General features: G+C 39.0%; 1 protein-coding gene across 1 annotated transcript in view; it reads left to right on the top strand.

Moving 5' to 3' along the window:
• ARHGAP15 (Rho GTPase activating protein 15) overlaps positions 1-12,820 on the top strand; it is a gene marked incomplete at its 3' end in the record, with an annotated part of 304,078 nt that overhangs the window by 35,504 nt on the left and 255,754 nt on the right. The window contains exon 5 of the mRNA XM_082285569.1: positions 5,406-5,495. Within this exon, the coding sequence (XP_082141695.1) occupies positions 5,406-5,495 (90 nt within the window). The remainder of the gene's footprint in view (positions 1-5,405; positions 5,496-12,820) is intronic.

Raw genomic sequence — 12,820 nt, forward strand, 5'->3', positions numbered from 1 at the left:
TTAGCAAAGTGATTTTTTATCGCAGTATAAATGTGACATCCCCCATATCCCGCTAACCTTCCTGAATATTTCTATGACTCCATCTAATGCAGCTAATGCAATTTCTGTAGCCTGTAGTTACTACAAAGTGAAATTTGCAGTACCTTTTTATTGTGCCCCAAGGAAAGGCCACTGATCTTCGTCTCAGGAGATGTGACAGCTCTGTTGCACGAGCGGTAGCGGCACGTGTCCCTTCAGAGCTGGGCACTGCCGAGCCTCAGCGTGGGCAACAAAAGGGAAATTTGGTGGCTCTGTGACACTGTGGGCAGTGAAGGGGCAGGTTTGACAAAGCCCTGTTGTGAAAGGCTCTCAAGGCCTGATCGAACCTGCCAAATCTCATTGGCGTGATGGGTGGCCACAAAGGTGCTCTCTTTGGCAGGAGTCACAAACAATAAGTTATTTTTCCTGTGGCAGGTGATGCAAACTGTTCTTCTATAAATCCTAGATCTATCAATGCCACCTGTCATAAAATCAGCCTTGAGGAGCACCTTTTCATGCCTTACATTTTTTGAAAGAAAGTGAGCTTTGTAGAAAAAGAACCCCAGAACTAATAGATGAAACAATAAAAATAAGTAAAGGGTCTTTCTGCTTGTGTTTGCACTAGTCCAGCTGGAAAATACAACTCTGCAGTCATGAAAACAGAGAAACTTGAATTATTATTTTTTCCAGAATCATCTGTTTTCCTTAAAGTTGAATTATATGTTATTAGAAAAAAGAAAAATGTCTAAGGTGAACTTATGAGAACTAGTCTTATAACTTACTAGGTGTCTTACACTTCTCCTTGCTACCTCTTCCCTCTCTTTGCAAGCTCTCACTCGAATTCCAGGAGACAAATGAACTAGTGGAAATCTAGTGCACAGGAGGCTAGATTCTGCTCTGAGACTCCTCCACATGGTTAAAATCCTCTTTAGGGTTTTGGATACTAAACTAGACCTGCCTGGAGAATGGGATTTTGGCCCAGCTCTCAAATTGGTTAACTAGAAAAATAGTGGTGTGTTATGAAACAGGACCTTCTGAGAGGTCAGTCCCTATCCCTGAAGCCTCAATGATCACCAGTGCTCACAATCAGTCAGGTAAAATCTGCCTCCTGTGTTTGAAAGAGCACAGACAAATTGAACCCGTATTTTCCTCATTATCGGCGAAAAAAATAAAAGTGTGGTGTTTTCTTATTTTATTCCGTGCTGGATTTGAACACTGGGAGGTGTGAACTCAATGTTCACTAGGTGAGAAAAATTTGTTAAACTTACATTTTCTGTCTGTTGCATGAAACTTAAACGCAACAGTAAATAAACAAATTGAGTAAAGCTTGAAAACAACAAGCACTGTCAGTTTTCAAAATCCTATAATCCAATTTCCTAAACCCAAATTTTGCACATCAAAAAAAGCTAAACTGGCATGTTTCATCTGATAAAGTAAATGCAATGCTTACTTCCTCTGTAAACCACTTAACCAGATACAATTTTGGTAGTGGAAAAGGACTAATACAAAAAAAGATTCATTAGAAGGTGTTTGTTTACCGATTTTTTTTTTCCAGTTTTAGTTTACTTTGGAAAAGGGGGAACTCACCCATTAATTAAATAATGTAAGAGAAGTGACGTTCATATAAGATAGTATGAATTATAACAAAGCATTTTTATTGTTAGCAGGAAAATGATGTGACTTAACAAAAAGATTAATGTTCCTTCGTATTCTAAAGACATTGATTCATTAATTATTAATTATTAAATACTGTACTTGGAGCAAAAATTTAGACTAAGACAGCATGGTTATAAGAGGAATGATATTTCACAAAACAAAGGCAACATGAGAGAGGGAAATGAGAGCCTCTCTAATCACACCTCTTTTCATGACTATAGGACAGCATTTAGAGGTGATTTAAAATTATATTGGCCTAAATCTTTAATAATGTTTTAATCAAAGAACTGGCAATAGCTAAAAGGAGGTTTTGCTGTTCCTGTGTACGACTGTAGTTGCAGGACTCACTGTGGCAACTTTGCTGTTGCTTTGCATGGAGAGGACTGGGATCCATTGTTTTGCTTTCTGGTGAAGTTGGTGACAAAATCTGGAGTTATTGGAAGTAATAGAGCACAGCAATTAAAGCACACCGAGGAGAGATTCAGAAAATGAGATTGTTTACAAATACTACTGAAAATGCAGGTTTGCATCCCATGTAGCTAAATCATTAGCTTTTGCTGCTGCCTTGATCATTTGTGGTTCTGGCTCTAATACACTTTTCTTTTTACACTATTCTTATGAATTCGACTAACTCTTTATTTTAAATTAAGGACATTGTGATCTAAATGAATCACAGCTCCGTTCTTCCTTGCCAACGTTAAATTCTATTATCAGCTGGTCTTTCTGACCAAGAAAATGTAGTCAGTTTATTCCCTCAGATAGTTTATTCAACAGAGGTTATTTTAACCTCAGGTTATTAGCCCATCTGCAAAGTAATTTAGTGAGTGAAAACGCTGCTGAAATCCATATTCATGTTTAGGAAGACTTCATCTTAGCAGACACTTGTATCAATTTACAGCATAACCCCCTCCAACAACATTGATATAACATAATTGCTCTGACTGCAAAACACAAAGCAAGGACGTGGAGAGCTCAGGCTTCCCAGTCACCTTAACTTACTCTCTCCCAATGTCTCTGGGTGTTGCATAAGCTGGAAAGCCAACTATGTAGGAGGGAAATGTTTAGGCCAGAATGAATTTCCCTGTAGATTTCCTGGAGTTCTGATGGATTTCAGTGGGTGCTCTCCAGGTGTGTAGCAGAAGAGTGATGGGCAGATTCAGGCTCGATGGATCTGAATGATTCAGCATGGAATTTTCATGAGAAGCTTCACATTCTATGCCATACCCATGAGTTCGTAGACACACTGTCATCGGAACTGAAATTCTCCAAGGGATAAGATTTCATAGAATCATAGAATGGTTTGGGTTGGAAGGGATCTTAAAGATTATTTTGTTCCACTCCCCTGCAATGAGCAGGGAGAGCTTCCAATAGACCAGGTTGCTCAATTCATATTTATTTCCCCCAGAGAAAAAGAGACTGACTCAAATAATTATTGCACATAGCAGAAGTGTGTTCATCTTTCCAACACCACAAGCATCCCATCCTTTCTGGAGAGGGAGATGCTCATTCTTGTACTTTTCTCCTGCTTATTACAAAATCAGAGCTGTAAACAAACTCCAAAGTACTGCAACAGCAACAGAATTATACTGTGTGCTCACTGGGTGCACAGAATGGTCCAGGTTCTGCTGTTGCATATATTTTTGTACAGTCATAGAAATTAGAAATGGTAAAATCCTGTAGAGTTCACTATTCCATCTTCCTGCAAAGCCTCTCTAGGCTTTTCATTGTTTTTTCTCCCTTCAGTGTTCCATGACACTTTTCCTGAGGAAAATATTCTGTAGCCCAGTAATGTTCTCTATCAAAAAACTATTTCTGTTTCTTTGTCTACATGTTCTTTTAATCTCATCATGTGTTTCCAAAATTTCTCAACTCTTTCTGCTGACGGAATAAAGCTTCCCTTCTTTGTTAAAGTGTTTTCAGACTCAAACTATCCTTGTGGGTAATTTTTTTTCAAAGAAAGCCAGATTACCCACTTTGAGAAGCCCGTGTTGTGTGTTCCTGATGGGTTGCAGAGCTGCCTGTGTGGTGCAGATCTGGGTGTTGCATGGAGTCCTGGAGAGGATCTAGGCCCCATAGCCCTATCTATCAAAGTATAGGAATATTGAAAACTCATTCATTTCCTCCACAATTTGAATTATTTTTTGCATTAATATGTCAGTGATGGGTTTTTTTCCAATGTTGCAATTTTTGCCATGCAAATATTAGCTGACTAAATCTCACAACATCTTTGTAAAATCAAGTCTCAATGCTGCAGTTTTGATCCATTATTAAAATTTGGAAAGACTAAGCTCCTGTCAGAGGCCAGGCAGGAAATTTGAGGCAGAGGTGGAGAAAAAGAAATCCAAGCTCTTTTCTTCCAGTGGTTTAACCACAAGAACATCCTTCTGTTTTGAAGAGTATATTTCTTCTATTAAAAAAATTAATAATAATAAAAAAAAAGGAACAAAGACACACAGAACTGTCAGTTTAGTGGAGCTTAACCATCGTGGTTTTATGGTTTGGCAAATGGAGAACATAATTACAACTCCAGTACTGAAAACTTCTGGAGACTATGCCTGCAAATCACTTGACCAGGATATCTTTGCTTCTTTTAACCTAAATAAGTTCTTTTCCTCCCATCTCAAAGGCATCCTGGAGAATGCACATACTTTAGCCTTTAATAACGATATCAGAGACATTCAGTGAACAGACTTTGGAAAGCTGAATCTGTGGCTGATGCTGGACTGGCCACTCCTAACACTACAAAGTCTCTTTTCTGTATCACTAGTGATATTTTTAAGGTATCTATGGCTTAAGAGCAGCAGAGAAAACAGTTGCATCAAGCTGATTAATTCAATTATGTGGCTATCGCTCCACTTCTTCCCCAAAAGGGAGTTAGTGGTGCTTTGTACTGCTAACAGCAGTATTTTTCCTGTTGAGTGGGATGTGCAGCAACCCAATCTACAAAGCCTCCTCTGAACTACATGTGCTTTGCCAGAACTGCTGCACAGGGAGAGTCCCTGGAGAAGGAGCTTCAATGGCAAATGAGGATTATTGTGCTTTACACCAACTCCCAGCAACGTAAATGATACAGGCAAACAAATCTGCTCTTTGAATTACATGCATCCATATGGAGGAGCAGGGGAGGCAGAGCTGTGTCACTCCAGGATGCGTGGACTGACACAGAGAAGTATCAGCCCTCGTGTTGAGCTCTTTCTGGGTGTCACACATGCCCTCAAAGCCTTTTCTTCTTTTTTTTTTAGGAGCAAGAAATGATAATTTGTTTGGAGAAAGGAGATAGCTTGTCTCAGAGATACGATATGTGTTCTTGTCTAATTTCTGTCCTTTCCAGTTGCATCAGTTTAAATTTGCATTTGGAAAACCCACAAAATTTTTCCTTTAAACTCAATGACTCTTCAAGAGGTTTGGCAAAGTAAGCATTGAAAATAGCTGGTCCATGTGTCTGCATTTGTGTTTTGATCTACTATATGTTACACTAGATTGTTTTTTAAAGCATTTAGTTTTTTAAAATTATGTTCTGATCTCAGAACCTTATTTCATACTAAGACACCCCAAGAGTGGTTATTTAACAGTACCAGGGCATATAATGAGTTCTTTTCAGTAATATCAGCAGCTGTGCTACAACAATCTGTCACTTTAACTTGATTTATTCTTGTTTTATCTGATAACTGTCTCTATTTGTGAAAAGTCAGGCCATATTCATGTTGATTTTTTTTCTTTTTCCTTTCCAGAAACCGGGATATAAACCTGAGTGTGTGGATTTGTGTGGTGCTCGCATTGAGTGGACCTCAGAGAAATCCAGCAGAAAGAATGTCTTTCAGGTAAGAGGCAAAGCATTCCACTGCTCATTTAAGTCTGAACTCTGTGAAGAGGTAGGTTTTATTTCCTTGGTTTTAATAACTAGAGCCTGATTTAATACAGCATTTTTCTTACCAGTACAGCAGTGTAACACTTTATCCAGCATCAGTTTACTATTTTTCTAAGAGAAGGATTTCTGATGACTGAGTCTCCTAAACACTTGAGAACCTGTTGATTTATTGATTAATGCTCTATATTCAATTTGTTTTTAAAACTTAGTAGGTAATTGCTTTGGGTTCAGGCCTAGAATCTTGACCTAAAGGACTTCCATAAACACAACTTCTTCAAACTGCTTATACAAGCACGGCTCCAACGCAGTGCGGTTACTCTGTTTATTTTTATTGCTGCTCAGGGTCCTCAGACGGTGATGACCCAGGCTCACTTCTGTGAGGGGAAGGGAGGATTTTAAAAGAGCCAGCAGAGAAGGACATGTATTTCTCACAGGACTATTCTTCATTGATGGAAAATAATATTATTTAATTCCTTCATCCAAATCCCATTGAATTGAAAGGGAGGATCAAGGCCCAAGAAGATGAAAGGAGGGGAAAAGCATTACTGCAAGGTTAACATTCCAGGATCTAGGGGCTAAAATAGTTTATTGCAACATCTTCAGGTTTTGGATATAATCCAGCTCCCATGAATATCAGTAGAAAGGATTTGTTGTATTTTTCTGTTTCACTAAATGTTGCATCAAGCCACATCAAAATGTTATTCTCTATGAGCCGAGTTGTTTCCCAGAGTTCTAACATTTAAAATGTTTAACAATACAAGCAATAAAGGGGGGAGATACTCAGAAAGGAACATGTCAGGGTCAAGATCCTGTTAGTTACCAGAGAGTCCTTTGGCATCATCACCAATGAAACATGCTGGAGGAACCAACTGTGTCTGGATCTGGGCTTGAAGGAAAAAAAAAAACACTACACATAAAAACCCCCTAAGGGCCTGTACGTGGCTTCTTGAAAAGAAACCTCTTTGGGTCAACTGGGTGTTACAGAGGCTTTTTCAAGGTTTATTTTTCTAGACATCTATCTAAAGCATATGCAATATTTAGAAATATTCCTCTTTTCCAAGACAGGGAGACTTATGCTTCTATACCCCCCACATCTTTCAGGTTGTCTTGAGACAACACTTGGGGCTTTGTCATTTCCTAGGTATTTTTAGAATAAATATTTTGGTTTCGCTGTCAATCTTCAGTTTTTTCGCTTGGAATGTGATTAAGTATAACCTTAGCTTTCACTCCTGCAACCCCCTGAGCACACTGACAGGTCTTCTGAGCTTCTAGGGTTTATTTCTCATTTTGCAGTAAGCAAAATTCCTGTTTGGAAACGCGTTTCGGAGCGGTGATTCATTGCAGCTAATACATTTCCAACGTGAAGACAAACGAAGCTCTGTTATTGATTTACCAAACTGGTGGTACGAAGGCTCTGCGATGCATTTTCTTCTCACTTCTGTTCGTGTGAGGTGTAACTCCACTGAATCAGAATAATGTGAGAAAGGAAACTCATGCACTACTGTTTGAACCCATTAAAATGTGTCTTCATCAAGCCAATAAGTGAGTGGGAGAGACATTAAGAACTAAAAGCATGGGAGGAAGGACATATGTTAAGACACATTTTGAAAAGGGATGGAGCATTGTTTAGACAGAGAGCTACAAGAAGATTGTGCCAGATGGTAAGAGCGAAAGAGGAGAAGGCTTTGGCACCAGTAGTGGTGACATTTTGGGAAAGGAAGGGACTGAACGAGACTGGTGCTACATGAGCAGATAGAGTGGGAAGGGGACTGGAGAGGGAGGGAAGATTTGTGAGATAGTCTGGAGGGAATCCAAGGCGAGTTCGAAAGCGGAGAGGTCAGTTTGTACCTGGAAACTGAATATTTCAAGAAACACTTCTTCTGATCTACTTATCCCTCGTGGGTGGGAATAAAATTGATAATGTGCATCTACTTAATTATAGGTTTGTTCAAATGAAAACAATATGGGTAACTTTCTTTAATCCTTTTTTTTTTTTTTTTTGCAACCTAAATATAGATTCATTGCATTGCTCTTTGATTGAATGTGCTAGCTGCTTAACTGAAATTATCAGAAATAAGTATAATTATATCTTCAAAGCATGGCATCAAAACATAGTTGGCATTTTCTTTCATTACTTTCTAATAAAACCTTTTTTCCTAATTCAAACAGAGCAATGGTTGCTTTGTGTTAATGTGTTGTATTAGCAGTAGGTGCAGAATTTTGAGTTTGATTTAGCCAGGGTGCTCAATTTGAGTTCATGAATAAATAGAAAAAGACTATTGAAATTTTGGGTTGAAGAAAAAGAAGGAAATCTTGGATTTAAAATCTAAGCAGATGACAGTTAATGGATAGCAGCAAGGAGCTGGAGCATAGGAGTATTATGAAGAAAAACTAATTGGAAACATGATCGATGCAGAGTGAAAAAAAAAAAGAGGAAGTTGTAAGTAAATGATATTCAGGCAGGAAGATTTGGGTTTCTGGTCTTGATCATGATGTTTTCAGCAGTGTTACTCCTCTCATTTTAATTGAGCTACTCCCTTTTTAACAGGATAAGTCTGATCTGTCTCACACTATCCAATTTGTGCATGCAATCTATTTCTGTTCTTGATGAACACATTATGTGGGGGTTTTTCTCCCTCAACTTTTCCTTAATAGCAACTGAAAATATGCACATCTCAAAAAAAATAACCTCCTGATTTCCTTTCCTTTCTTTTATTGATGATGTAGCTGGCACCAAGGGAGAGACCTGGTTAGAAACAGCTTCCCATGATGTGGAGAAAGGTAGCAGTTTGCAGTGAGACATGATGCTGTTTGTTCTTGCTGGCTGAGTGATGTGATGCACTAGGTCTTCATCGAAGGAGTGCTGAATAAAAGAAGATTTATGTTCAAATCACATGCTTTAAATATTTCTGCTAAGTGCTAGTTTGCTCTTTGGTGTTTAGCCTGAAATTTAAAGCACTGAGGATTAAAAGGATTACAACATAATCTTAAATAATCCTAAGTGTCATTTACAGAGAGATGGTTGTAATAACTAAATAAAACCATGTTAAGGGATGGCAGTGTTGTCAGTCAGCAACTGGAACAGAAACAGCGCCTATGTCACTCTGTCGTTCTCCTCTTGCCTTCTTTGGCTTAGTTTGATATTGGGTAGGTGTGTTTTGATGTGGGTTATCAATAAAGAAGATAACTTAATGGACTGCTTTTCAGGCAGTACTGATATGGCTGTTGAAACATCAGTAACTAGGATAATTTGCAGATTTTTTCCCCAATATTCCATATTCTTTAGTTCCAGTAAACTTTTCAACTGGATCTTATTCTTTCCCCTGTTTCACTCAACCTCTACTCTAAGTCAAACAACCATTTAACTTCAAATTCAGCCCAGACTCCATGGAAGATGTGCTCTTGACCTCTGGATTTTTAATTCTGGGGGTTCATTAGCACAAAGTCCTGTGGTTGTACACTGTTTCCTTGAAGAGGTTTCGGGAGATTTCTCGCAGATAATTCAAAAAGAAAAGGGAAAATAGGAGAGAGGTGAAAAGTACAAAAAAGGTTGCAAACAGCACATTTATGAATTGGTGAAGCTGCTTTCTTCTCTTAATAGCACCATTCATTTAACTAACAGGCGTTTTTTGGTTTCTCCAGTCATAATTTTACCCTGTTCACCAAGTTCACTTTTAGGAAGGTTTCATATGAGGAATTTCTGGATTTCTATGGCTGGGCACTTGCCACAGTTCTGGTGTGATACCGTTTCTTGTTTCAATGCACTGCAGCTGTAAGAGGTTACTTAATCACACACAACTAAGAAGTGTAAGTGTTACAAACAGAGAAAGCTGTGTAAGACCTACAGTATTTCAACAGCGAAACAGCTGAAAGTACAACTGCACCTATGTGTAATATGAAAGAATTTATCTTGCAGCTGTTTCATATATAATAACATTTATGGTGCTGATCCTGGATAAGTCCCTTGACCTTGAGGCTCTCCAGCTTTGTCCAGGCGCATAATCTGAATGATAAGGTATTTTGTTCTACATACCGTAGGATCAGGATAGTGTCTGGATGCCTCCCAGCAATGGTTTAAATCACCACTTTTTGCCATGGGAGGGATCATTTTTGTTTCCAAGATCTCTCTAGAGGGAACGCTGAGAGCGCAATGTGGAGGGGCTTGGGTTGGAAGTGGTATTTGGGTTTCTTCGTGTGTTTTTAGATAAAAACGTTGCACAGAGGAGGGAAATCTAAACAAGCCACCTTGCAGTCTTATGGTGGTCCTTATCAGCAGCTGGAGCATGTTCCCACCCAAACCCTATCCCAGAGTTAGTGTCGTTTCCTGAGCCTGAGAGGACTCTTGCTTCAGCTCCACCGAGTCGTGAAGGAACCTTTTCTGGCTTTGAATTTGCTGTGCATTAGATGGAACTCCTGTGATCTTAAATCATGATTTTGTCCACTTCTGGACCTCACTGCTGTGACTGGGGTTTAATTTCTATCCCAGAAACTGCCTAGTTAAAAGGCTTCACCATGTCACACCACCACATTAGGTGGTGTCAGCAAGAGGTCCTTTAACTAAAAAAATGATAGTTAATTAAAAAAAAAAAAAGCCCAAGAAATGGTCTTCATCATCATCTTCAAAAGAAGTGGTGGCAGAAGTTCAAGGGAGGTGACACCCCACTTTGAGCACCTGGAGTGCCAGAACAAGGAAATGGTTTCCCACTGCCTGAAGGCTGGGTTAGACGGGATATTGGGAGGGAATTCTTCCCTGTGGGGGTGGTAAGGCCCTGGCACAGGGTGCCCAGAGCAGCTGTGGCTGCCCCATCTCTGGAAGTGTCCAAGGCCAGGTTGGATGGGGCTTGGAGTGGAAGGTGTCCTTACCCATGGAATGAGATCAGTTAAGGTCCCTTCCAATCCAAACCATTCTGTGGCTTTTACATAAGTACTCTCTTTTTATTGCTGTAAAGTGGGAGATCTTGAACACAACAAGGTGGAACAGCCTCACAATTGTGTTTCTAGTTCTCTCTTCTAGCTGTTTTGTTAATGACCTTACTGGCAAAGCTCCTGCCAAAATATTCAGTAAAGCCTAATCAATGAAAGCACAAAATCTTCTGACTTCTTCATATATCTACTATTGTCTTTTATAGCATAAATCCAACAAAACCCATGAATACATTTTTTTTTCATTTATTCACTTGTCTTTTTTCTTAATGTCTTTCATTTTGAAAGTCACATAAGATTTAATGCATTTTTTGGTGATCAAAACAGGAAAGTAAGAGTGAGAGTACCTAGTGTAAGAAGAAAACAAGCCTTGATTGTGAGGAAAGTTTTGCAGGAAGTAGAAAATTTCACACAATATGCGTTTTAAACCTTATACAATCGAGAAGTCACCTTGGCTTCTAAAAACTTTAATATGATACTTTAAGGTGATGAGCAGGAGAGACCTTTAGAGATCCTTGGTAATTTTATTTTTTATCATTTAGTTCATTTTTTGTGTATGAAAAAAGGCAGATTTAACTGTAACCATTTCACCTGTGTTGACAGTAGCTGCTCTTGAGACTCAAGGAGGTGTTGAGGTGACCCTGGTTAGTAAAGAGCACAACAGGCAGAAAAATCAGCCCAGAAAGGAAAAGATCCTTATCTAACTGAGCTTAAGCAGGATCCTGGTAACTGGAGCACTCTGGAATACGCAGTTCTACCCTTGCTTCAGAAGCGTTGGGTGAGAAATGGTCAGACTTTCACGTTCTCTCACCAGTGTCTCGGTCTTCAATCTGATGTTACTCATGCTAGCCCGAAGAGAGCATATGAAAAATGAACTGGAATTCAGATTGCTCGGTAATCATGGGCACAGAAATTCTTGATGAGATTCATGTTCTAAGGAATATCAGGTAATAAAGCCAGTTTCCCCAAAAAAACATGATGGAAAGAGAGACAGATGTCATTACTCCTGTGATACAAGAAAAGCTTTGCACTTTGGACAGGAAGACACAAACTGTAAGGCCTTGGACTTCATATGTGTAAGAAACCTTAAAGGAAATGAAACAAACTTTAATATATACCAAAATATTTCAATATTTTGATATTTCAATACTTGAGCTATAATCAATTTGGAAATAGACAAGGAATCAGCAGGAGGGCACTCGGCTGACAGCAGTGTGCATTTAACAAGTTTGGGAAACTGAGTCTCCAACCTCTGTAGTAGAATTTCAAGGAACTTCTTTATCTATTTAACCTTTGTATGGAAGTGCAAGGATTTCAAGGAACATCAACTTTATTCATAAAATGGACAAACCAAGCAGTTAAGGTAGAGATGCCACACAGTTAATCTTTTTCTCTCACTTTCTGTAGTTTCTGAGTCTGCTTTGGGGTAACACAACCCCCTGAGTTGTGTCAGAAAGGCCTTGCGTATTTTGTGGCTAGAGAACCAGAACATTAATATTTTGTTATTATGATTATTAAAAGAAAGAATTTAAATCCTAATTACCTGTTTTTTAATGATGTGAAAAAGTTGTTACTTTTCCAGCAATAATGAGGTCCACTCCTGATAAGCAATATTTTGTTAACTTGGCTTCTTGAAGAAAGATTCAAAATTCTTGAAATAAGTGGTTGATTTGTAGCTAAATATGATCTTACCTAGGCAGGTACTTTTTTTTTCCCCAATTACTGTCCTAAAAAAAAATTCAGGGAAAAAAAAAATCTCTTGAAAAGTGTAACTTCAACAACTCATGGAGGTCTTGGAAAGGCTTGAAAGCCCTGGGCAGAGTGCTGTGGTGCTGCTGTCTGTGGCACTGCACATCACCTCTGTGTGGTACCCACTGTAGGCCATGGCCTGGGGTCTCCCTAAATGCTGGAGAACTCCAAAATCCAATTGAAAAGCAATCCTAAATTTTCCATGAAACCAGGCTGATTTAAAAACCTCACAGCCTGTATTCCTCCAATGTGACATTATGGGTACACAGAGGTCTGTCTGCTAAAAGTGATTATTATAATAGCTCACCACGCTTTTTAAGAGCCCCTCTTTTGGCATATCCAAGTGCTGATACGTGAGTGCCTGTGATAGATACGAGTGTCTGTGTGTGCTCATACACATGTGCCTCTCAAGAAATTATCTGAATCACTTAGCCTGTGACAGCCACGCTGCAGCTTTCACAAGTGCAGATGTTATTTGTCCATCAGAAAAGAAAATATTTATTTCAAGCCACAGGCATTTTCTGTGCTGCAGAAATAAAACATAGCAGCAGTTAATGCTTAATGTGCGTGTGACATAATTTTGTCAGGGACAGAAGCACGGCTGAG

The sequence above is a fragment of the Coloeus monedula genome, assembly GCF_965178545.1.
Source record: "Coloeus monedula genome assembly, chromosome: 7".
Taxonomy (NCBI): Eukaryota; Metazoa; Chordata; class Aves; order Passeriformes; family Corvidae; genus Coloeus; species Coloeus monedula.